Source organism: Larus michahellis, chromosome 12 (assembly GCF_964199755.1).
Source record: "Larus michahellis chromosome 12, bLarMic1.1, whole genome shotgun sequence".
In the NCBI taxonomy this organism is placed as follows: Eukaryota; Metazoa; Chordata; class Aves; order Charadriiformes; family Laridae; genus Larus; species Larus michahellis.
Genome location: NC_133907.1, coordinates 4222316 through 4246150, shown reverse-complemented (window position 1 = coordinate 4246150; position 23835 = coordinate 4222316). Strand labels below are relative to the sequence as shown.

The window sequence follows — 23835 nt, the reverse complement described above, 5'->3', positions numbered from 1 at the left end:
GGCGAAGCTGTTTGGTAGAAGTGCCCTTGGAGCACAGCTCAGCGTAAAGCAGTAGTCCAGCTCTGACGTTAATTCTGGCCAATCTGTCAAATCTGCCTGTGTGAGGTTTGGGGCTCGGAATTGCGTTTCTGGTCAAGTTGAGTTGGTTCCTCAGGTCTTGGCAGAGTTCTCTGGATCATGTGAGAAATAAGTTCCGGTCCAAATGAAATAGGCTCAGGCAGAATACTCTGTGAAGCAGGTTTTTATTCACGTTCTTGCAAGAGCGGGTGACCTAGCAAGTAGGCACACTTCCAGTTCTTGAAACACACCTTGTTATTTCCTAATCCCGGAAGAATTTTTCCCTCCCCTGTTTCCCATTGGTTAAGTACTCCAGGGTTCACAGTCTGTCCGAGGCACCTTTATGCTACACCTAAAGGGATTATCTGACTAGTTTATTTCTTTCCTTTTTGGTAAAAAAATTGCTCAATGTCATTAGTCCTGGTTAAATGTTTGACTACCCTTCTAGACACTAATCCAGTAGGAATCAGTTTGTCCTTTTGTCTGTGTGATGAGAGATGTTCTACAAGCCTTTGCTGGAGCCCCTTTGTCTTAGTCATTCCCTTATCATGTCACCTCTGATGGAAACGGCTTTTCTCCTCTGCAAAAGCAATACCTGCCTTTCTTACAATCATAAGCAAAACAAAGACAATTGGGTTATCTGGTGATTTTAAACACTTTTTTTTAAAATATAAATCTCTGTCTGTTCAAAACTTATTATTCACTTATTTTCCAAGGAAGTTTTTTGTTTGATAGTTTAAAGGTTTACTCAAAAGTAGGTAAAACCATGTAAAACCACGCAAGATGCAGGTCCTGCCAAACTCAAGCAGAGCTTCACATTGCCGCTCTTTCCCCCAGGAGACCCCCAGCTCTGCGCACCGCGGTGGCTGGGTTACCTGTGGAAGCCTCGTCCCAGCAGCATCGCTCGTGGGCCAGGTCCCACCTTGTCCCGTGAGTGTCCCTGCCTGGGTTTCACCCATGCACCAGGGCTCCTGCTGGAGCTGCGGCCACCCAAGGTCCCCACGGGGCTGCGCGGGACCCGGCGTGAATCGTTCGTTGGCTGCTCATGACGTGAAGTTGTGACATGCACCTCGGTGTCAACATGGCGATGCTTTAATGCTGCTGCTGTCGGCTTGTCAGGCAGTGCCCACGCACCGTGTCTGAAGACGGCCTGGGAGGAGAAGGTGAAGGAAAGGCGGGATGAAATGCCATGTGCCACTTAATGCTGTCAATAATCGCTCGGGAGCGAGATCTGCGAAGGGGCTCCTGGGCCCGGGCAGAAGGGACAGCTCAGAAGTGCACGGCACATTGGCGACGTACTAATAATTATCTTCACACAGGGGTGAAAAAGTATCAGTTTGTGTGGCCTAAATGTCTGGATCTGAAATCTCACGCTGCGCTTTGCAGAAGCCGCGCCGAGCTCGTCTTGCCCTGGAACATTATCTCTGCATCTTAACCAGGAGCGATATTAAAGTCCTGAACCTACTAATAACAGCCCGTCATAATCCGGGAGCGAAGTGGTGCAACACGCGTTCGTGGGGGATGAGGAGACCTAAAGCTTTCATTAAGTTTATTGCTCTTCTTGGAGAATGAATTCAGCATTAAAAAAAAATCCCTCCTTGGCGTTACAGTGCTCTCTCCTTGGCATCAGCTATCAATGCAGAGTATTTTATTGGCCCAGACTATCAATGCAGAGTATTTTATTTCTCCGTGTCGTTGCCGGCGGTACGTTCTCCCCCGTAGCTGGCTGCGGGTAGGTGCTAATTAAAGATGTACCGGGGTTGGGGGGGGGGGTTCATCTGTTTTGGTGCCTGAGCAGGGACTGCAGAACAGGGATTACGAGCGCTGACGTTTGCTGTGGTATAAAGTCCAAGGAGCAAATTCACCCCAATTAACCTCACACCTCTAACTAGGAGGATCAAGCCGTGTTACGCTTGTACCGGAGTCTAGTGACAGAGGTGGTCTCTGAAGGGGAACTGGGGCCACGGAGGACCTGGTGGTGCTCTTCCCTTCTGCTCTGTACAGACAGCGGGGAGTTAGATCAGCGGGAAATGAAGTTGGAAGGTGGCAAATGGTATCAGAAACCAAAAGGAGAAATGGTAGCGTTAGACCCAGGTTTGTGTCTAAATGTCTAAAATTAATAAAAGCAGAGGGGCAGGTGGTGGGACGATCTCTGTGCTCTGAGCTGGGTAATATTGTCTTGGTGTTCTTCCTGCTTTCGTCCGTCATGCTGAGCCGGGTTTTGCTGTCTGAAAAGGAGCGTGGTGCGGTGGCTGTTGTCTTCTCCCTTCGCCCATCGCCGAGCACGCAGAGCCCGGGCTGATGGTGTAGCGCAAAACCTGCAACTACGGTGGTGATCCTGAGCCCGGCTGCACCTGGGGGTGCAGCTAAACTCAGTCAAAGCTCGTTTCTGGTAAGTCAGGGCTGGTTTAAATTTTCTTGAGTTTGGCCTTATAAACTCCATCAGTTGTTTCTTTAAAAAAAAAAATAAAATAAAAATTAGTTGTTGGTATTACTTGTGTGGGTATCGCGGCCTGGGAACGGCTGCTTCCCCCAGGATTGTCATGAAAAGCCATCTATACCAGCTGCTCCGAAATAAACATGGCAAGAGAAATATAAAATGTGATGTATGGTGACTTTGGTGGTGAGTGGCAATCCCCAGCTGTGGTGGCTCCGCATTAAGGTGAAGGATGGGCAAGGGGTGGGCCGGATCCAGCACTCGCACCCCCCAGACTGCTGTTTGCTCCTGAGGAAAGTCTCTCGCGCAACCTCGGGCCCTCTCCATGCGATAAAAATCATTCCCACAGCTCTCAGTTGAGCTACTGGTATTTCCAGAGGCACAATCCTGCTGGCTGTTGAGCATCCGTGGAAGGTCCTGAGCATCTTCGCCCCCAAAACCACGAAATAGCTCAGGCTTTCCCTGAATCAGGTCTTTGCAGGAGGTTTCCAGTCTGTCTGCAGGATTTTTTTTTTTTCTCCCCTCAACAAACATGACTTTATTTACGTACAGTGATGCATTGGGGTTCCTTCCCTTCATGTGTGCCTGTGAGTAATCAATCATGCATACGGATGATGCTGTGTATAGAAAAATATATTCCTGGATTGTCCTTTTACTCCGCTGTCACTCGGACGAGCGTGCTCCTCATCTGTCCCAGCAGGAAATCTGCAGGAGTTTTGGCTCAGTGAGGCGCAGAAAGCACATTTTGTAAACCACCGTTTCACTGGCAAAACGCTGATTTCAATTCATCTTCCTGGGAGGAACGCGAAGGCTCATTCACAGAGCCGGGGCCGTGTTTTCAGCCGGCCTCTGATTCCGTGTCTCTCATTTCACACATCCAATTTCAAGGGCCATTACAATAGGCTCGTGTTTGCTTTGCTGCACGGAAGTGCCGTAGTTATTCACAGGAGGACAATAACCGACTGTCCCGTGGGAGCTGCCCTCGTGACCTCCCGCGTACGGATCCCCTGTGCGGTCACCCAGCCGCGGGATGTTTCTGGGGGCAAAGAGGCGCCCAGCTGGCTGGGGATGTCAACTACTGGAAATCACAGCGGCTGCATCGCTGCCACGGAGTTGTGGTGGGTTCTGGTAGGTGAGAATTAGGGCTCGTGAAGCCCCTGATTTTTTTCTTTTTTTTTTTTTTTTTTTTTCCCCTGCTCGGTAAGCAGGGAAAAACCTCAACCCAACCCCCAAAATCCGGCTCTTTGCTTTTCTGGAAAAAACTTATTTCAAAGCAGTCTTTTCCTCGTGAGCTTGCTGTTTGGATGAGCGTGTGAGAACAAGGAAAATCATCATGGATTGCCACAGTCTCTCCTTGTAGAAATTCCCGGGGGGGCTCACGCCCAGTTTTCAGGGACTCTCACCATCCTCCTGCGCTTCCAGCTCCTCTTAGGGAGGGTGAAGCTCTTGGCTACGCACCCAGACCCCAGGACGATGGTGTTACCTTTCCTGCTTGGCAAAATCTGCTGTGGAATGGCCACTGCACACACCCCCCCCCACCCCCTTCTACCATCTCGGAGACAAATCCCAGTCCCGGAGGCTGCAAAGGTCAGGAGGAATTTATGCACAGCCGCACACGAGGCCGTGCGTTCCCCAGTGCCCCAGACCCTGCAGCATCCAGCTGCTGCAAACAGCTGCCCAGCGCCGGCCCCTCCCACCCCCCAACACCGCTCCCCAGCTGCTCCCACCGCAGCTTTCATGGCCCAAAACTGCTTTAAAAATAAATCGTTGGGAGGGAAAGGCTCTGACCTGGGTATTGATGGACCGCTGCCTCCCTGGGCTGCTTTGAAGCTGCTCCCGGGCCGGGGGCTGGGGCTTTACATCTTGTCAGAATTAATTGGTTTCTCTTCCATACGCTTGTCGTGACAAATCCCAGCTCTTTCAAACCAGTGGCCGTTTTGCTCCCAACCTCAGTGGTATTTATGCGAGGTACAACAAACATCCTGGTTATCGCATCCGGAGCCCCATTGCATCTTCTTATTGTTGTCAATGAAACCAGCTATTAAATAATTATTCACTGCTCATGATTTATTTTCTGCTTTACCCCCAGCTTGTCTCTGGCTTCCAGTACCCCCCTGTCCCTGCCGCTATAGGAGCGGTGTGCCACGGCCAAAGAAACACGAAGGGAGAAACGTGATTTTTGCAATGCTCCGTGCAAACAGGAGAATGGTGGTGATGGAGCGAGAGCCTACGGCACGGAATGACAAACATTTCAGTAGATGTTTGAAGATGTTTTTCTTTTTTTTTTTTTTTTTTTTAACTCAATATGTGCCCCTGGGAGATGTTTGGGGTGGAAATCTGAAAGGTGAGGCAATTTTTCCTCTGCTGTAGGGGAGGTGGGAATGCGGTTGCTGCATCCTGGGAAGCGGCAGGTACCAGGTTGGTACCTTTGGGCAAGAGTCCCACCGCCGTTCCCACGACTCCTCGAGCAAACACAGCTAATGCATTTCTGGGGCGGGAGCTGCGGCTGTAACAGCCCCGGAACGTGGCAGAGCAGGTTTAGATTATTTTTAGAGGTTTGAAAACATTGTTCCCCAAACAATCTCCTTCTTCTGTCATAAATTGTGGAACAGAGAAAAGGGAAAATAGCAGAGGTTTGATTAAATTGGCTTTTTTCCCCCGTCTTAAAATAGTGTCAGCTTGATGCCTGATATTTTAGAAATTGGATTAGCAGCATCTCTTTCATCCCACCAGAGAGGTGGGATTTAAGGCTTCCAACAACAGAAACACTGGATGCGCAAGAGCGGAGTTTTCCATCCCTGCCACCCTGGTATCTTGTCGTACTATTTTAAGCAGCCTCAGCCAGATACATAAATACACTGCTACAAAACAACAACAACAGAGAGAAAATGTTCCACCAAACGGGGGGAAAAAATAAGAAAAGGGGGAGGCAGCCCTTTCTGAGGAGCTCGTGTTGATTTTGAAGAGTTGGATACAGACAAAAGATGGTGCGGTATCTGCCTTTCCTTGGGAAATGTAGCTGTTTAATAGAGATGTATAGAAACATTTAATGGAAATGTATCTCTGAGGCTTTTGGTATGGTTTTAGGTCTGGGAGAAAGAAGGCAAACGTTCTGTTTTCCTGAGATGTCGCCTTTGCCAAGGGGAGATTAAAATATCCCACGGAGGGTTGTACCGTGGACTGAAGCAGCACCCTGGGTGCCGAGGGATTCCTTGCAGGAAAACCTGCATTTTATGGGGGAATTTTCAGAAGGCAGCGAAAGAGCAGCCGCCTGTATTTGACAGGCAAAGGGGACTGGTGCGTCCGTAGCTTAATCCAGCGGAGTTTTTTTCCGTCTGCGATCGCTTGTAACCCGAGGCACTCCGGGGCTCTTGAACTCAGCGGCTGGGGAAGTTAATCAGCGTAATTAGTGATAAATGAACCTGTTCCCTTCCCCGTAGCACGGGTGTGATGAGCATTAGGTAACCCTGGGAGCACTTGCCAGGAGGGGGGCTTGTTATTTGGCGGGGAGGAGGAAGGAAAATATTGCTCGTAGTAACTAGGGCAACTCGGCTTCCCTGGGAAGAGGAAAAGCGGCAATTAAAGATGCGAGCGCTGCATGGGATCGTTTGCATCGTTAGCCTCAGCGTTTGCAAATGAGGCAGCTATCATCAGCTCCCCGGCACGCAGCACGGCCCTGACCCGCCGTGACCACCGTCCCGGATCACCGCGGGCCGAGCCAGGGAAAGCGTGCGTCTAAAATTGTCCGTGCAAAAGCGAAGGAGAAAACTCTTGTGTTCTCCGAGACCTTTTTTTTTTCCCTTCCTCTTTCCTTCTTTCTTCGTCTCTCCGAGATGTTGCGCTACCCAGCCGCGACCCTGCTGCTGCAGGAGATTGTATCTTCCCTTGTACGCGGGAATATTCTTAATAAGCCGTGCTTCTCCGAACCTTTACCCTCGTGTTTCTGGATTGTTATTGCAGGATAGAAGAAACTCTGTGGGTTAAAGAAAACCCCTAGTGGGCAGGGAATGGATTAGATAGTTAGGAAGAGTGCAGAGGCATTTTTTTTTTTTTTTTCTTTCTTCAGGCTGCCTTTTTTGTCCCCCTTTCAGAAGAGCTCACTTCACTTCTGTTGTTTGGAGCACACGCGTAGCCCTTTCCTGATCTCCCCGGGCTTGTTTTGGCTCTGGGTGTCATGCTCACTATCTGCTAATTGTTTTCCCTTTTCTCTTTAAATTGTTTACCTTAATTTACCGGTTGGAGGCTTTTCTTGTTGGTTTTTTCTTACCTTTTATTACTTATAGTAGTAATTAGTGTTTTTTCTGCACTCCCTTCATTCTCTGAATTCGACTTCTCACTTGCCTTGTGGTTGTTAGGTGCGGGTTTTGTTAGTATTAATTCTTTCTCTACCATTTGCCTTAGCTTTCGCAGGGAGGTGAGTATCTGCCTTGGGTTAAACTCGTGTATCTCACTGAAATGCTTTCCCTGATGCTGCCGGTGTCCTTGCACAGCTTTAGTGAGCAACATCTCGGTGGGGAGATTACAGGCATGTGAAGCGATGACTCTTCTTGAGAGGACAAGAACGCTATTATCCAGCTTTTTGGGGATTAATTGGCCACGTCGTTTTGGGGAGTAACTGGCTGAGATCAGCACAGAGGTGCCCGTTGCAGGTCCCAGGGGGAAGCAGCCGCTTCCCGGGGCTGTGTCTGTGCGGCACCGAGAGGATTTGTGTTGGGATGCTGGGGGCAGCGGGAACACCCTCCCCCCCAGATGCACGTAAGGAAATGGGGGTGTGCAAAAGGGTCTGAAAAGCCGACTCGCTTGGCTTAGATTGCCAAGGCACAGGAAAAAATATTTCTACTGGTATTTTGGAGACTTAGAGCTCCTTCTCGTATTCTTTGCCTGCCAAATCTTCCCCCTTTGTAAGAAAGCTGGAAAGCCAGAGCTCACGTGATGAAAATCCCTGATTAATTTTTCTTTCCCGCTGCAATGTTTTCATCACAGCAGGAGTCGGAGTAAAGGGACGTGTGTAACCTGCCTGTCTTTGTCTTAGTGACAGGAACGATGACATGGGGAAGCTGGTCAGAGGAGCGTCATTGCTCCGGCCTTAATTTTCCTTGCGCAACCGATGGTGATTTAATAAATGAGGCACAGCCAAGACCTTTTGCTCCCTCTTACGCTCATCAAGCAATCATCGCCTCCTCACGCTTCGGCTTCAAATACCTCATTTGCATCTGGCTGACCTTGACTCTCCTCCACGGAAGGGGAGATGAAGAGGTGGGAGGGTGAAGGCTGGGGGCTGGCTTTTAGGGGTGAATCATGAAATAGTGGCCAGTACAGGCTTGCGCATGGGGAGGTGTTGCGGAAACGTCCTGTCCTGTGCCATGAAAGATGATAGTAAATGGGTTAGACAGGGGATAAAAAAGGGGAGGGCGCCTGGGTAACTATTGTTAAAGAAAACGTGGAGAGAAAACTTGTAAAAAATTATGCCAGAGACCACCATTAACTGCACTGCAGGTCCACGGCTCTCTGAATAATTGACTACGTAGTGAATGCTAGAAATGATATAAAAAGCTCTTAAGTGAGCGAGGGCTTTTAGTGAATGGTTGGGTGAAACAAAGGAATACTGACTCTGCCAGAACTTTTATTCTAATTTAAGCAAGATCCTTTTTCTGAGATAACAGCTGCATTGAATATACCGAAATACCTTCTCCATTAGCTCTGGCAGGAACTGGATAAAGCTCTCATTCCGGTAAACTTTAATCCAACATGTGCCTGCATAGTAATAAATTAAGTGGGAGCCATCAAACTGTTGTAGGAGTAAGGAGAGTGCTTAGGGCTAGGATAACTAGCTCTTGCACAAGTAGGAAGAGTTAATTAGGAATGGATGAGCCATGAGTTTTAGCAGAGCAATTATAATTTGTGCCAGCTCAGGGGGAACATTTAACTGAATTAAGCTAAGGGTCTGTCTTCCTTGCAAGCTAAGCTTTAAAACAGACCTCTACTAAAGAGGATTTAGTAGTCCTGGGCCCCAAACAGACCTTTAGATCCAAGTTTTCCTGAGGTTTGAGAAAGCTCAGGGCTCGAGCACAATTTTATGGCCTTGGTCTTGACTCTGGGGCTGTAAACGCTCCTGTAAAATGAACGCCAAAGTTATAACTTCCACAGATTTCTACGAGCTCCAACGGAGAAAGGTCCACCTGGATTTTGGGGACCAGAGCAGAAGCGTTCTCGGAGCAGAACGCTTTCAAGTGCTACTGAACGGTATTAAAACCGCTTTTTATGAGGGGGTTAATTTCAAACACCAGTCTATCAACCTGACACCTTCTTCAAGAAGGAACAAACTTTACAAGGCATGTTTAAAACCGTTTCACTGGTAGGTTTATAGCTGTGAGAACACTAATAAACCAAAATGGCTATTCACTGTGCACTAACCACTGAGCAATTATATTTTGTCTGTAGGCAGCCTAACGAAGCCACCGGTTAACGACCTAGTGAGGATTTAAACCAGCCCGTTGCTCCATGGAGACATCCTTTTCTGTCCCTGGTTATCCTGCACCCAGGGTTTTCTGGAGAAGTTTAGCGCTGCTTGATGTTCAGGTAAAAACTGCCTTATTTTCTAGGAGCGGTGATGCAGTTTTTCTGCGGCGGTGTTTCACAGGTGTGTGCCCGGATGCCGCCACGTTGGGGTCCCATCACAAAGTCCAGTGTTTCTGCAGGAGCTGGTGAGCAGGGAGATGTCCGATAGCACAGCACATGAAAATGAGAAGAGTGGCATTATTTTTTTAGCATTTCCCTTGGGGCCAGACAGCCCTCCGCTGCCTGATTTGTGATGTGAACGTGCTAAGGGGTGTGTTAATGAACAGGAGGTGGGTGCAGAGCCCAAACGGTGACCCACAGAGCCCCACCGTGCCCTGGTCGCTCCCAAAAGCTGGTGTCTTTGGAAACCGGCCACCTCTTATTTTTTGCACTGCATGGAATGCTCCGAGCCTCTTTTCTTTTGTACGAGGCAGCCCGAAGGGTCATGCTGTTAACAAGCGAACTTGTACAATCCTTCTCCAGCTCATCAGCGAGGAGAGGACAAAGTCATTAGCCATCTGTGCGGGGGTAATTAAGCAGCGCGGCCTGGCAGGCAGCCAGCGAGCGGCTGGGGGGGCGCAGGACGCTCCGGGCAGGGGGGGCTGATGCTGATTTTCTTGTCAGGGACACAACATAGCACTGGCAAAAGGAGGCTTAGGATGTGGAAGGGCCAGTTGTTTCCTCCGGCCCGGGAGTCGTCCCATCCCTCCATGCCACTCTAAGCTCTCCTGTGGATATCAAAGCTCCCAGGTGATGGAGATGAGCACGGGCAAAGAATGGGATGGATAAGGATGATCTGATGGCTATCAAGTAAAGCAATCAGTGGTAAAGAATAGGTATACCAAGAGATTTTAGCTTGTTTTGAGCAGGGCAGGGTCAAAAGTTGAGGCGACGCGCGGTAGCCAACTGGGCTCGGAGACTGCAGCTGGTGCCAGTGTGTCTGTGTTCATCTCACCCTGCCTTGCAAAGGAGCCTGAGCAGAGCTGAGCACGGAGACCTCGGAGATGAGCACAGGCTCTCCCTTGGCCCTGTCTTGCTCAGGGATGAGCACAGGCTCTCCCTTGGCCCTCTCTTACTCAGTCCCTGATTGCAAGAGCCTGGAAGGTGCGGGCTCGGCATCCTTCTCTGCCCCAGCTCAATGTGCGTATCATGCTACCTATATGAATATCTAAGCTTTTATCTGTGTATTGATAAATCTTTAGATGAAAGATGAGAAGCTGCTGTTGTGGTCCTAATTCTAGTTGCTTTCAATATGGTTTTCCTCTGACAGTTAATGTATTGTCTTTTCGGTTTCTTTGAACAGTCTGTCAGGCTTTTGATACGTAATGAATAGCAGCATCTATTTTGCCGTCATTATACACATTATTATATGAAGTCTAGCCTTTTTGGGTTCTTTCTTCTCCGAGTCCTAATCACTATGCTCACTCCTATATGCTTTTAATCATTTCTATCGCTTATCGATGGACTCTTCAGTTCTGCCGCCCACGCTTTGAGGCAGGTGTCTGTGACTTGCTGCACCGTGTGCTAGTCATCAGGTCACTCTAAAAACAGCATTAGGCCATATAAAGAATAGCATTAGGATGTATTCAGACATATTTTCTCTTCCTCCCTCTGTGTACACACTAATGTTTTGTTATGAGCACTCTTGCTTTCTGAGCCCACTCTCTCAGCTTGATCCTTTTCTGGAATAATCAGAGTTATGTCAGGATTTAATCCCCTCTGAGGTCTGGCTTTTGAAGGGCTCCAGTCACACTCTCCTACTCGTCTCATCCTGTCCTTGGTGGAAATATTAGTTCGTCATGGATCATTTCTCAAGTTCGTGCATGCTGGCCCTGTTTCCCAAAGAAGTTTTTTCAGTCTTTGAAGGGTTTTCTGGTGTGGGAACGGCAATCCTCATGCTTGATGGGGGTGGCAGCTGCCCAAGTTGTGAAACGTGCAGAAAAATGCTGTTTTTCCATTTCAGGTGACTGTTTTCGATAACAAATGATGAGCTTTTGGGATTTCTTTTCAAAGGGAATTTCAATGAATCTCCGTCTCAGGTGAAAAACCACCCTTCCTGCTTGAAACGGGGGGAAAAGCATGGCAGGATTGCTAGAATGCAACAGGCTTGGGGTTTGGTGCGACGTGCAGTGACCGGGTTTTAGGTAGTCGACTCATTTCTTAGCTGCTGGGCTTAAAAACTCCTTAAATTCTACAGCTGGTCTCCTATTACCTGTCCAGGATGAGAACCCTGAGCTTCTGGGCTTTTTTTGAGTTAGCTGAACCCATCTAAACTGTGCTCAGCAGTACTAACTTGAGACTTCATCCTGCTGATTACAGACACAAGTGGATGGCTGCTTGTCCTGGTCCTCTCCACCTCTGGAAGAGATGTATTCAAAGAACTGGGTGCTCCATAGGTATCTGGTTACGTGTTTTCCTCAAAAATGTGGTTGGGCAAGGCATGTGGACCTCCTTTGGTAAGAAGGACAGGAGAAACAGCTGATGCTCCCCGTGCTGGGCCTCCCTACCTAGCAGTCTGGCGCAGATGTGCCTCTGAAGAGCTTAATAATTTGTCCTTATTATGTTCTATGTGTGATTTAATGAAAGAATTTTTAATGAAAGGCCCTTTCTGTACTGTAATTGAGCTCTTAATCTTATCTGAAAAGCAGAGCACAATCCCTTCAGAAACAGTGTTTGAGTAACAGCCTATTTGCATTTCCTGCGCCATGGTGTGGCTCACAGGAGCCGCTCGCTCTTTATTTAAGAGCAAGACAAAAAGCAGATTTCTTTGAGTCAAAAATACATCGGCGATGCCATATGGAGTATGTTTGAGAAGCAAAGGATCTCACTTCCCCAACTGAGCAAGCAAGAACTTCCCTGGTCCCCAAAAAAGCAAGAAGTGTGCTTTTCCTTAGCCAGCACCTGAGTCTTCTTGCAGCTTGGTGCTCAGCCAATGGTACATGGAGACGACAGCTGCCAGCAAAATGAGTTACTCTGGGCAGGTAAAAGTTGGCAGAAGATAAAAGTGGAAACTTCAAAACAGGATGCTGAAAAAACGGTGAGAACGGCAATGTGTTCAGTGAAAATCTCTCCATCCTGAACCTTCAAAAAAACCCCGTTTTTACAAAACTCCACAAAAATGTCCTGCTTTTGATCAAGCTGGTCTTCCTAAATAACCTTTCACAATCAGAATTATAAATTTCAGAATTATAAATGCAGGGAGTTTAAAAATGAAGGCTTAGCACAGGATTTTCCATAGTGACCTCAGTACGTTTTTTAATGTGCCGTAGGTTGGAGGGAGGCCGTGAGCCCCCACCCCAGGCTGATGAGACCCCATTAAACTAAACACCGACGGACACTCCCAAACCCTAGTGTTGGATTGGCCCAAACCCCAAATTTGGATGGGACTATGTGATGCAATTAGCACTGGAAAATACTCAAAGCTTGATGGTGGTTCATAATTCCCACCCCAAAAACCATGGGCTATGCAAATAGTGACCGGTTTCCTGCCTGCTCTGCGCAGAGCTGATGGTCATGAGCGGTAGAGCCTTGGGATGAATCGGCTCCTGATTTGTTGGGGCACAGAAAAACCTACATCTCTACTTCTTTGGTCTACAGAGCAGAGTGCGCTTTACTAGAACAAATACCTGGAGTAGCAAGGATGAAGAGTCAAGCCTTCCCCTGCCACTGGCTACCGGAGGCTACGGTGGTGCTAGGGTGGCTATGTTGATGCTGTGCTCGTTGCAAACACACGAGTCACATCTTATACAACTCCATGAAGTCAATGCAGAGGCTTCCAGGCGGAGTTCAGGTCAGCTGTGTCATTTACCAGGTGAGGGAGGATTAGACTCCACACCACACTTCCACAGATGGACAAGTGGATTGAGTTGTATCCATCAACAAGGTGAGAAATGTGTCGTGTTTTGTCTGGCCCTGCACAGTGGCTATGCTAACTTAAAGTGGCGCTGTCTTCTCAGCTTCTGCTTCTTCCTCCGCCTCCTTGCGCTGATGCACGCCTCTAGTGAGAGGACACATCCATTTCAGTCCTGTCACTTCATCTCTGCCACCCGTGCTTCCCTTTGTACTAATCCACTCATCCCTGAGAAGACCTCCACTACTGGAGTAATTGGCACTGGTGCCTCAGCCTTTGATGTGATGAGCAGTGGATTTTTTGCACTCAACATGTCAATTTAAACTGCTGCAAATAAAAGATCAATTCCTTCTTTCCTGGAGAAGAAATTAAGGAAAAACCTTTTTATGTTATGAACTGAGTGTAGAAGGCTGAAAAGGGTGAAGGTGGAGACGAGGTTGTCTCCTGAGAGAAGTCAATTTGTCAATTTAGCAAATTAGAGAGAATATGCTTGCACCTTTTAAGTAGTCGGGTACCAAAATAATGTCACCGAGTAGGCAAGGCTGGGGTGGGAGTCCCTTACATCGCTACGGATTTTGTCAGATCTATTCACGCAGGAGCCCATTTGCTGATGCCAGCCCCACGAAGCAGGGCCCAGGGAGATGGCCGGTCAAGGACAATTTCTCTGCCTGATTTTCCAGCATGTCGTTACAAGGCTTTTTGATAGGGTTCTCTGTTCCCTTTGCATCCCTGTGGACGGTGTCCTTGATGAGGCCATCCTGCCACACGCTTACTGCCTGTGTGGTGGCACCAATGTGGTTTTCAGGACGCACCGGTGCCTGCGAGGGCTCAGTCCCCTTTCCTTCAAAGCTGTGACAGGTATTGGGAATCTGGTGAATTATTCAGCAGCACCAAGGGCCCCGCAAGGGAATAATTAGTGGCTGTGGTTATGTAAAGCGAAAGTGGAGGATTTCATGTGTTTTGGCAGAGGAGCGGGTGCTGCTGCAGAAGCTCTGATGCAGGGTGCTGCACCTGGGGACGCCGTGGAGAGGGGGAGGAGGTCCCCTATGGCACCTCGGTCCCACCTGGCAGAGCTTCTCATCAAAAATCAGCCCAGACCCCATCCCCTCTCAATGCAAAGAACTGTTCTTTGTGTTTTCTGCCAGAAAGAGGAGGAAATGGCGGGGGGCAGGAGGGGAACCCCAACCAAGCAGTGCTTGAAGGCAAGTGGTCAATTACTCAGGGATGCTGTGTAGGGGGCTGGAGGCAGCCCCCTGCCCACGCTCATGGGTGCTCACGCAGCTTGTGCCACCCGGTGAGTCCCTTCCGCAACCGCCAACGCTCTCCTGATTATATTTCATTAATTAGTGGCAGGTTGAGATTCTGCAATCAGAATTGTGCCGGTGGAGGAACACGAAACAGCATGTTCTCTTGGTGTTGGAGCTCCTCTAACGGTACCCGCGACTACATTCGCCAAGGTAACGGTGGGGGGGGGGACGACGATGACTCAGAAGATGCGCAGGCAGCAGCTGCCAGCACGGTGCCGGCTCCACGGAGGCTGAGCGCTTGGACTTGGTGCTCCCAAGCACGGGCCTCCTGTCCCTGCAGCGTCTTTCCATCCAGGAATGGTGGAGAAAAGGGTGACGAGTCCCCGGGGATTGTGATGCCAAGAGGTGGTGAGATGAATTTCCCCCATCAGCCCTTTCTCGCTGTGTTATTTCCTCCCCTTGCGAGATGATGCGCTGGGATGTTTTCTCCTTCCTGCTCCTTCACCATTGCACTCTGGAAACCTGAACCTAAGAAACACGCGCGGGGTTTTGTTCTTTTTATTGACTCTGACCTGTACATCGGGAAGGCCTCTATAGCTTTCAGTGAAATTATATATGAATATATGAAATTTTGAGACTTTTTCTGTTTTTTGGCCCTGGTTTTGTGACTCAGCAGCCACGCGCCTAATTTAAAAAATGCGGTCAGTCCTGCCACCCCCTCGGGAGCTGCTCAGATAACTGAAGTTGAGCCGGTTTGTATCATCCAGGTATCTACAGCTTTCATTTCAATGCAGAATAATTTCCTCCTTTTCAGTTTCACAAGATTGATCTATTCTCCGGTTTCTGGTGCACCTTTAGTTTGGTTAGTTCTTGCTTCATGTCCCTGTGAATACTAAAAAGGAGGCTAAAAATAAATGCTTGAAAGCATCAGAAAAAGGTCTGGGGAAACTTAAAAACTCTCATCGTGTTTTATGGTTCAAGCCTCCCTCAAGTTCCTTCCATTTTTTTGGTGATTTTTTCCTTTTCCCCCTCTTTCTTTGCTATCTGTGCTTACGCTATCTCGCTGACAAGCTCATAAAAGAAACCCGAGAAACCGGCCATCCAAGCAGATAAGGAAACCGATGTTGTAGAGCGCAAAGGTCAAATAAATACAGGCAGCTCAGGAAAAAGGCTTTGCAAAACGGTGGGAAGCTGAACAGGTGAAAAGAAAGTGTTTTTTTTTTTTTTTTCTGAAACGGGATTACAAAGGGGAAAACGCTTTTCTGCAGAGAAATAAAGCACCTTAGCCTCCCAAAAGATCTCTCGATGAATTCAAGGCAATAAAAGAGAAGGAATAATAGCTTGCATTTTGGTAAATGCGAAGCCTTGCTGGGCCCGTGGAGCGCGGGAGCACAGGCAGCCGCCGCGGCCCTGGGAAACTCTCCTTGTGCATTTGGTCTTTGATTTCCTCATCTTTTTATGGCCTCTGCCACAGGAGGAATAATACGGGAATGCTCCCGTCTAGGGAAGCATTTAGTAAAGTGGGCGGTAAGGAGGACTTACATTTCCCAGTCTAGTTGGCTGCTGACCTGGGGTTGTTGCTTTGCTCCCCATTTCTGAGTAATTTAGCTTATTTCTAGCTTGGTAGGAAAGAGACAAGCCTTAAGTTAAAATGCAGTTAATTCCAGCCTCATTAGCCTGGATCTGTACTTCACTGTTCCTTGTCTCGTAGGCAGAGATGGAACTTGTGCCTGTTTCATTAAAAATGCAAAATGCCACCAGGTGGTCGCTCTCTGGTACGGGCGGTGACTGATGCTACAGCGTTTGTCGCGGCCGGCCGCAAAACCCTGACCCAGATCCATCCGAATGACTCCATCAGCCCAACCTGCCACCCCTGATGGGACTGGTGACAAGGGACATCGCTCGGTGCCTGGGTCTCTGTGTCCTTCTTGTGGCTTGGCCACGTAGCCTGGCCGTGCTGATCCCTCCTCGCCCTGCCCAGCTCCCAGCCCTCTCCCGGCAGCATGGGAGGGATGCGGGGCTGGTCTTGGGTCTGCTCCCACCAAACCACAGCGCTTGATGGTTCCCACGTCATTTCGTCGTGGCAATAAAAATTAATGAGCAATAAAGCTCTCTTCCCTCAATTATTGAACTACGGTCGCGTTCTGACATGGTGAAGCGCAGGCCTGGGCTGCGTTTAGCAGCTAAAGGAAGAGTAACATTGCAGAGGTAAAATGCAAAGGGAGATTTAAACCACCTGTGTTTGCTCTCTAAATCCCTTCAAACACCAATTATGATTGTCCTGATAAAGGCAGGGCAGCATTCGAACAGATGCTGGACACGGTTCCTCTAGCGTGTCTCTAGATAAGGTTACAAAGAAGGTATTGTTCCAGTCGCAGCTGAAATCGAAATCTCAGCAAGTGCAGCTCGGAGGGTGAAATGTGGGCTGGCACTGGGGGACACGGTACGGGATTTGTTTTCAAAGAATCCGGAAACGCAGAAAGAGAGGTTCCTGAAAGCAGTGACTCCACGAACAGCCTGCACCGAGGCATCTGGCGAGGGATTTCGCATTCAAACCCGGGGAGGGAGATCTCATCAGGACTTGCTAATTTTCATGAAGTCAAACACTTGGGATTCACTTGAGGCTGGCATTTTCCCAGAATAATTCAACACAAACACTGTATATTTATACATGGACACTTGACTTTTCTGTTGTTTGATGAGACCACAATTTGTCTTCCTCTTGTGGTCACTGCCGTCTTTCCTCTCCTGTGGTTTGCGCTCCTGCCCCCAGCGCTACTCATCTGTTATGCTTTGCGTGTTGTTGGTTCTTCAAAGGAAAGCAAACAAAGCTGGCTTAAGCAAGCCCGCTTTGCAAGCAGATTTTATTTGGACCAGCTCCTGCATAAAACCGGAATCCAATCTCATCTCCATTGTCATGTATCTCTATTATTTTTCCTCTCATCATTGCTTTTCCATTTCTTCTTCCGATGCAGTTCTCCTTCTTCAGCAACGTTATTCAAAACCACAGAGAATTCAGACACCGCTTCTTTTATACTCGTATCTGCGGTGAGACTTTATCTCAGCTAGATCCCTATTTAACATCTGGCTTTGCCTGGGCTGACAGACGCGTTCTGTGAGCTGCAGATCTTGTGAATCGAGGGTACAGAGATTTTCTTACCCTGTGAATCTAATCGACGTTCTTCTCGAATATCTCACTCAACATCTGAAGTCTCTCTCTCTTCCAACAACCTCCGGAGCTGCTTTTGGCTGAGATAAAGCAGAAGGTGCTGTTTGGATCCGCTCCCTTGCTGTGTGTCCCTCTCACGCAGTGCCTGGGGGAGGGTGTCTGGGGGGGCAGGCAGCTTGTCTGCAGATGGCCCCAACCCCCTGCACCTTTGCCTGCTGGTGTCCAGCCTGGACCACAGCAGGCTGGATGACACGTGGGACCTTTTCTTCACTGTGGACTCTGACAAAGCTGGTGTCTTCCATTTTAGCTGAAGATGTGGCCTGGGAGGATTTTAAAATTTGTTTTCTGAGAGCTGGAAGCTCAAGGAATTAAAAATCTGTGCAAATTGAACCACTGCTGACCTGCGGGATTTGGGGTTGCTGTGGTGGCTCTCTCCTGTCGATTGAAATACCCAATTGCTAATGGCCACGTCCTGATGTGCCAAGGTGGGTGCTGACTGCAGGACCAGAGACCACCTTGAGCTGAGGACCTACCCAGACTTCTCCTGTTGGGAGGCAGCAGCGTGGTGATGGTGGTGGCCCTGGTCAGGATCAAAGCGCTGATGATGGTTTCCAACACTAACTATGGCCTCTCTTAGCTGCCAGATCAACCAGAAGACCTTTCCCCAGGGCCAGATTAGTGCCACTGCCGTGTTTCTCTGAGGAGCTGGGGACTAACAACTGAAATGGGGTGTGTGACCTGCAAGGCTGGACACTGAGCTGGGATAGAGCGTGGTGATGTCTCTCCAGAGGCATGGGGTCTTTCGAAGCACAGGTCTCGATGTCCTGCAGAGCTCAGCATCCCCACGGCAGAGGCCCTACTGCAAAACCTTGTTTTGCTCACGAGCATCCCAGCAAAACAAATTGGCTGGCCTCGTGGCTCCGTCCCTAGCCGCAAGCAATGCCTGTGCCACTGACTGCCCACCGCCACCCCTGAGACCACCCCAGCGTGGGGGTACCCAAGTGCCCCTGCCTGACCGCGTGTGTGGTGATCCTGCATCTGCCAGCGATAAAAAGCCCTGCGTTAGCAAACCCCGGGTGTTGCAGCAGTGACGTTTTTTGGAGAAACACCAAACCAGCTATCTACCTTGACCTTAGCAAGGCTTTTGACACTGTCTCCCATAACATCCTCATTAGGAAGCTGAGGAAGTATGGGCTAGACGAGGTAACAGTGAGGTGGATTGAGAGCTGGCTGAGTGACAGAACCCAGAGGGTTGTGATCAGCGGCACAGAGTCCAGTTGGAGGCCTGTAACGTGTGGTGTCCCTCAGGGGTCAATACTTGGACCAATTTTGTTCAATATATTCATTAATGACCTAGATGAGGGGACAGAGTGTATCCTCAGCAAGTTTGCTGATGATACCAAGCTGGGAGGGGTGGCCGACACTCCAGAGGGCCGTGCTGCCATCCAGCGTGACCTGGACAGGCTGGAGAGCTGGGCAGAGAAGAACCTAATGAGGTTCAACAAAAGCAAGTGTAGGGTCCTGCACCTGGGAAGGAAGAATGCCAAACACCAGTATATGTTAGGGGCGGACGTGCTGGGAAGCAGCTCTGAGGAGAAGGACCTGGGGGTCCTGGTAGACAGCAAATTATCCATGAGCCAGCAGTGTGCCCTTATCGCCAAGAAGGCCAATGGCATCCTGGGCTGCATAGGGAAGACTGTGGCCAGTAGGTCGAGGGAGGTCATTCTCCCCCTCTACTCTGCACTGGTGAGGCCACAACTGGAGTACTGTGTCCAGTTTTGGGCTCCCCAGTTCAAGAGGGACAGGGAACTACTGGAGCGAGTCCAGCATAGGGCAACCAAGATGATTATGGGACTGGAGCACCTCCCTTATGAGGAAAGGCTGAAAGAGCTGGGACTCTTTAGCCTGGAGAAGAGAAGGTTGAGGGGGGACCTGATTAATGTTTACAAGTATCTAAAGGGTGGGTTTAAGGAGGACGGAGCCAGGCTCTTTTCAATGGTTCCCAGCGACAGGACAAGGGGCAATGGGCACAAGCTAGAACATAGGAAGTTCCGTTCAAATACACGGAAAAACTTCTTTACAGTGAGGGTGACAGAGCACTGGAACAGGCTGCCCAGGGAGGGTGTGGAGTCCCCTTCTCTGGAGATTTTCAAGACCCGCCTGGATGCAGCCCTGAGGGATGTGGTTTAGGCAATCCTGCTCTAGCAGGGGAGTTGGACTAGATGATCTCTAGAGGTCCCTTCCAACTCTGAAGATTCCGTGATTCCGTGAAAGCAGAGCTCTGCGTGGCCAGCTTGATGTCTGCCCTGGGGTCAGCAGTGACCTGCTGAGCTGGTTGCCACCACTGGTGCTTGCGTGGGACGCTGTGTCAAGGAGCCGTGCGTGGCCGCTGTGCACATGCGGGCACAGATGGGCACCTGGCATGGGAAGTCCCTTTGATTCCTCAAGCAGAGGCCAGTGCGTACGGCCCTTTTTGTTACACAGCAGGTTAAAAAAGGAAGCAGCTGAGATGTATCTTAACCAGGGAGAGATCTGGAGGTGGGGGGAGAAAGAAACGCATGTTCAGTTTGAAAGATGCTTTGAAAGGGAGTAAAACTTGCTGCCGGGCTTCCCTCCGAGAGCAAGTGCAATCTCTTTCTGTCTGTCTTTCTTTCGGTGCTGAGTTATTCCTCCATGGCCAGAAGGCTGCAGGCGTTTCAATTCTCTTCTTCAAGTCCTTCTTTCAAAAAAGGGCCCAAAATGTGTTTTCTTCTAAGACGCAGCAAATGGGAAGCGCACAATGCAGCCGGCTCCGAGCCTCTCTTCTCCTGTCTCGGGGAGAAAGGAATTCACCAAGCCCTAGAGCCTGACTCACTCACTGTGTGAGCATGAATTAACCAGGAATGTTCGAGAATTATTCCTGAATAATTCATGAACCTGAATTAATCATGCATTTTCATGAATTATTCATGAATAACTCATGGAAATGCAAGGTTTATTCATGCTCCAAAAAACCCAAGGCTTTTTCTCTTCTCTTCTGCTCTCCCTCCCTGTAAGAAACAGACCTGAAACCAGCTAAGGGGGGAAAAAACGTAATATAGGTATATGGAAAAATAACAGGAATAATAATGCTGAGACAAAACAACCAGGAAAAAGAAAGCAAAAGGTCTTTTTTTTTTTTTTTTTCCTTCCTTTGCAGTGGGGACGGCAGGTGGGAGCTCTCTAAGCCAGACAAAGGAGACCTGAGAAGGAACTGTGGTGAAGGGACAAGCCCAAGGCAAAGAAGTGGCCGGTCGCCTCCTCTGCTGGAGCAGGCAGCTGGGACCTGGAGAAACAGGAGACATTTTGCGAGACTCAACACCTGGAGCAGTGCTAACCAGGCAAGGACCGAGCTCTATTGCTATCAGGGTTGCGATATCTTTCTCTCTCTTTCTCTCTCTCTCTCTGTGTTTGTGCATCTGTGTAGTTTTGTTGCATTCATTAAGGTAAATGAGCCACTGGTAAGTGGGGCAGGAGGGAGCAGCAGCAGCTCTGAACATCAGCGTTTTTCCTTTAAATGTTAAAGAAAGCAAAAACCCTCTAGAGAGCTTTTTGGGGCCGTTTGGAATAGGGAGCGCTTTGAAACGGTGCTGCGTTTCGGGGAGGGAGAGGTCTCAGCTCTGCATTTACCCCGGTTCCTTGCTCTGTCACCTTCCCCGGGCTCAGGGAGGGCTGGGTGCAGGGACGGGGACGCGGGGAGCCAGGCAGTTGCCACACAGTTAATTTGTATGTGGTGCTTCCTTATTAAAAATAAACCCCAGAGTGTGTCTCGGCCGAGAGAAAAGGATTGGAGCGAGCAGATGCAGGTGCGGGTCCGTGCCAGCGGGTCTGGGGAAAGTTACGGTTCTGCAGGGAGCGTTGCTGTAGCTGATGGTGGTGGAGTGGGGGAAGGAGAAAGGAGAAAGTTCTCCAGGGTGAACTGAACCTCCCAAGAGAGAGGAACCAAAACCAGGCTTGACTTTAATGGGGGTGTGGAGGCTAAACAAGAGACTGCGGTAAACTGGGTTGTAGCTGCCTTTCCTGGCAGCTTGTCCCTGTTCTGCCTCTCCTCTCCTGGCCCCAGCTCTGTCCCATGGGATCTGGGCACCGTGGTAGTTCTCCACACGTTGCCCAGCACAAGGGCTCAGCCCCAGTTCCCAAAACCCTTCTGCCATAATCCTGCTGCAGGATGGTCTGGGGGGATGCTCTGCCAGGGCCCTTAGGAGCTCTGGAAGGTGGTCTCTGCCTGGTTTTGTCCCCATCCATGTGTTGGTTGAAACCAGGCAAGAAACCCTCCTTGAGCCCAGCAGCCCTTGGCTTCTCAGCTGCCCCTGTGGCTCAGGAGGTGTTGAAAGCCACCACTAGCCTGGCTGGGGTCTGATTGCTGAGCCCTCCCATTTCTCCAGCGATTTGAGCCTGCAGCTCTCAGGGCAGAAACAGGGCACGCCAGTGGGCATACCCAGAACCCAGGAGAGGAGCTCCTTGCAGCTTTGATGCTTGGCTGCCTTAGTTGTGCAGTTCACTGTGCCTCAGTTTCCCCACGTGTGAAACAGAGGTGATTTGCTGCCTTCCTTATCAAAGCACTTTGTCATTTACTGGAGAAAATAACTGTACAGGCAAAGGAATGATCATTTCCTGGAATACACCTGGGTCTCTTCGATTCTCTTCTCTGTACTGTCTTGATATCGTACAGATACGATCCTGCGCTGAAGCAAATTGTTGTAGACCCACTGAAGTCAATTGAGCTGGGCTGGATCACACGGGCAGAGGAACCAGCCTGTCTCTGCTCCGTGGCTTATTCGGTGTCTGCTCCACGCATCCTGTGAGAGAGCTGGTCCTGCCCGACCCCAGGTGACACGTGTCACGGCTGGAACTGCAGTTCCTCTTCAAATTAAGCCAGAGTACACCAAAGGTACATGGACCTGTGCCCAGGTCAGTCCCAGGACAACCTCCGAGGGAAGGGGTTTAGGATGAGACAAGCACAGAAGGGTAGGAGTAGGAAAAGAGAATTAACTGGCAGGAAAGATGCAGGGACAAGTATTTTATATCTGCAGGCTGCACTGCCTCAGGTAGAGCATCATTTGCTAATCCTCCCAGCCATGGGAGAGCGCAAAGCCGTGCTGTGACGCTCCCCTCCTGCTCCCCCTGCACCAGGTGGGCAGCCCCGATGTCGGCCAAGCTCTACGTCCTCATCAGCTGGCCCGACGGCAGCCGGGTGATCAACATCGAGAACATCAAGGAGCCCCGCAAGCCTTTCCACCTCTACGTGGTGGGCGAGCAGGTGCTGGCCCGCTGTCCTGGCTTCAGCGGGCTCTACTGGGGGATGGTGGAAGGCATAAGCGGTGAGTGACACCCCTCTGTCTTGGGCTTTGTAACTTGGGGCTGCTCAGGAGCGACCTTTAGAGAACGGGTCTGGTGCTGAAAAGTCCTCTTTTCCTACAGAGCATAAAGATATTTTAGAGAAGAAGCTGCTGGAAGACAGACAGCTCCTGGAGAAGTTAAGTGAGTAAGGTCTTTTGAAGATTGCACCTTTCTACCTCCGTTGGGATTTTGGGGTGGGAGGATGCTGAGAGCATTGTAGTCCCGGCATAAATTTCACAGCCCTACAATCAGGGTACAAAGCCCTGAGCGGGAGGTGGGAGATACGCAACACTGGTACCCCGTTGCACATCTTGAGTATCCACCTTGCTTCCAGAAGAAGAACCAGCCGTGCACAGCATGATGCCACCCCAGCCAAAAAAATCCAGGAAAACCTTCCCAAAATGGGCCCCGGGGAATGCATCTAGGAAATACCACGGTGACAGGACTTACCCTGCCAAGCCGCTGCTGAGGGCAGCCGAGGCCAGCCTGCCCCGTGACGCTGGCAGCTCCTCCATCATCAAGGACAGACGTGCCCTGGGCAACGCGGCTGGAAGCCCGCGCTCGCTGACGGGGCCCCCCCATCCAGCCAGCGCCTTCACACCCCCATCCACGTTTGTCACCATGGCCATGCCGGGGACTTCCCAGGGTGAAGAGGACAGGGCTGGTCCAGCAACTAGAGGTAAGAGTGGCTGTAAATTTGGACATTGGCTTTTAGCTTTCTCCTGCCTCATCCTGAATGGCAGGTTGGGATGGGGACCTTCGAAGCTGTCAGGAGACCTCTGCTTTGCTCCAGGGCTGTGTGTGCTTTCTCTCAGGGCTACAAAGGTTAGAGATGAAATTTTCTGTTCCTTTCCACCTGGGAGATCTCCAGGAGGGCTGTCTAAAGGGAGGAGCCTGAGTGATAGCATGTGGTGTCTGCTCTACCAGGCACCAACTCTTTTTCCTGGGCTAGCAGTTCTTTCCTCACAAGCCAAAACCCAATCCAGCCTGCCTGAATAACTGAAATACCCCAAAGCCTTGTGTCTCAGCCAAACCTTCTCATATTTGCCTATTTCCCTGCTTTTCCAGCCACTACTACGTACATTAAATGCACTTATGAAAATACACTAGTGCGTCATCTACCTGATGATTAACGGCAGCACCAGAGACACATTGGCTC

The 23835-nt window shown here is 49.8% G+C and overlaps 1 protein-coding gene across 7 annotated transcripts in view; it reads left to right on the top strand.

Annotated features, from left to right (window-relative positions):
- The window catches only part of LOC141750397 (uncharacterized), a 47577-nt gene that overhangs the window by 20333 nt on the left and 3409 nt on the right, over positions 1-23835 (top strand). The window contains exons 2-8 of one of the 7 annotated variants that reach the window (XM_074605399.1): positions 8936-9073; positions 14250-14359; positions 14505-14916; positions 20497-20677; positions 22470-22657; positions 22758-22817; positions 23011-23355. In XM_074605399.1, the coding sequence (XP_074461500.1) occupies positions 22483-22657; positions 22758-22817; positions 23011-23355 (580 nt within the window). In that variant the 5' untranslated portion in view covers positions 8936-9073; positions 14250-14359; positions 14505-14916; positions 20497-20677; positions 22470-22482. Of the gene's footprint in view, positions 1-8935; positions 9074-14249; positions 14917-19882; positions 20399-20496; positions 20678-21921; positions 22228-22469; positions 22658-22757; positions 22818-23010; positions 23356-23835 lie in introns of those variants that run through there. The other 6 variants (XM_074605401.1, XM_074605400.1, XM_074605405.1 and 3 more) reach the window with 6 other exon arrangements.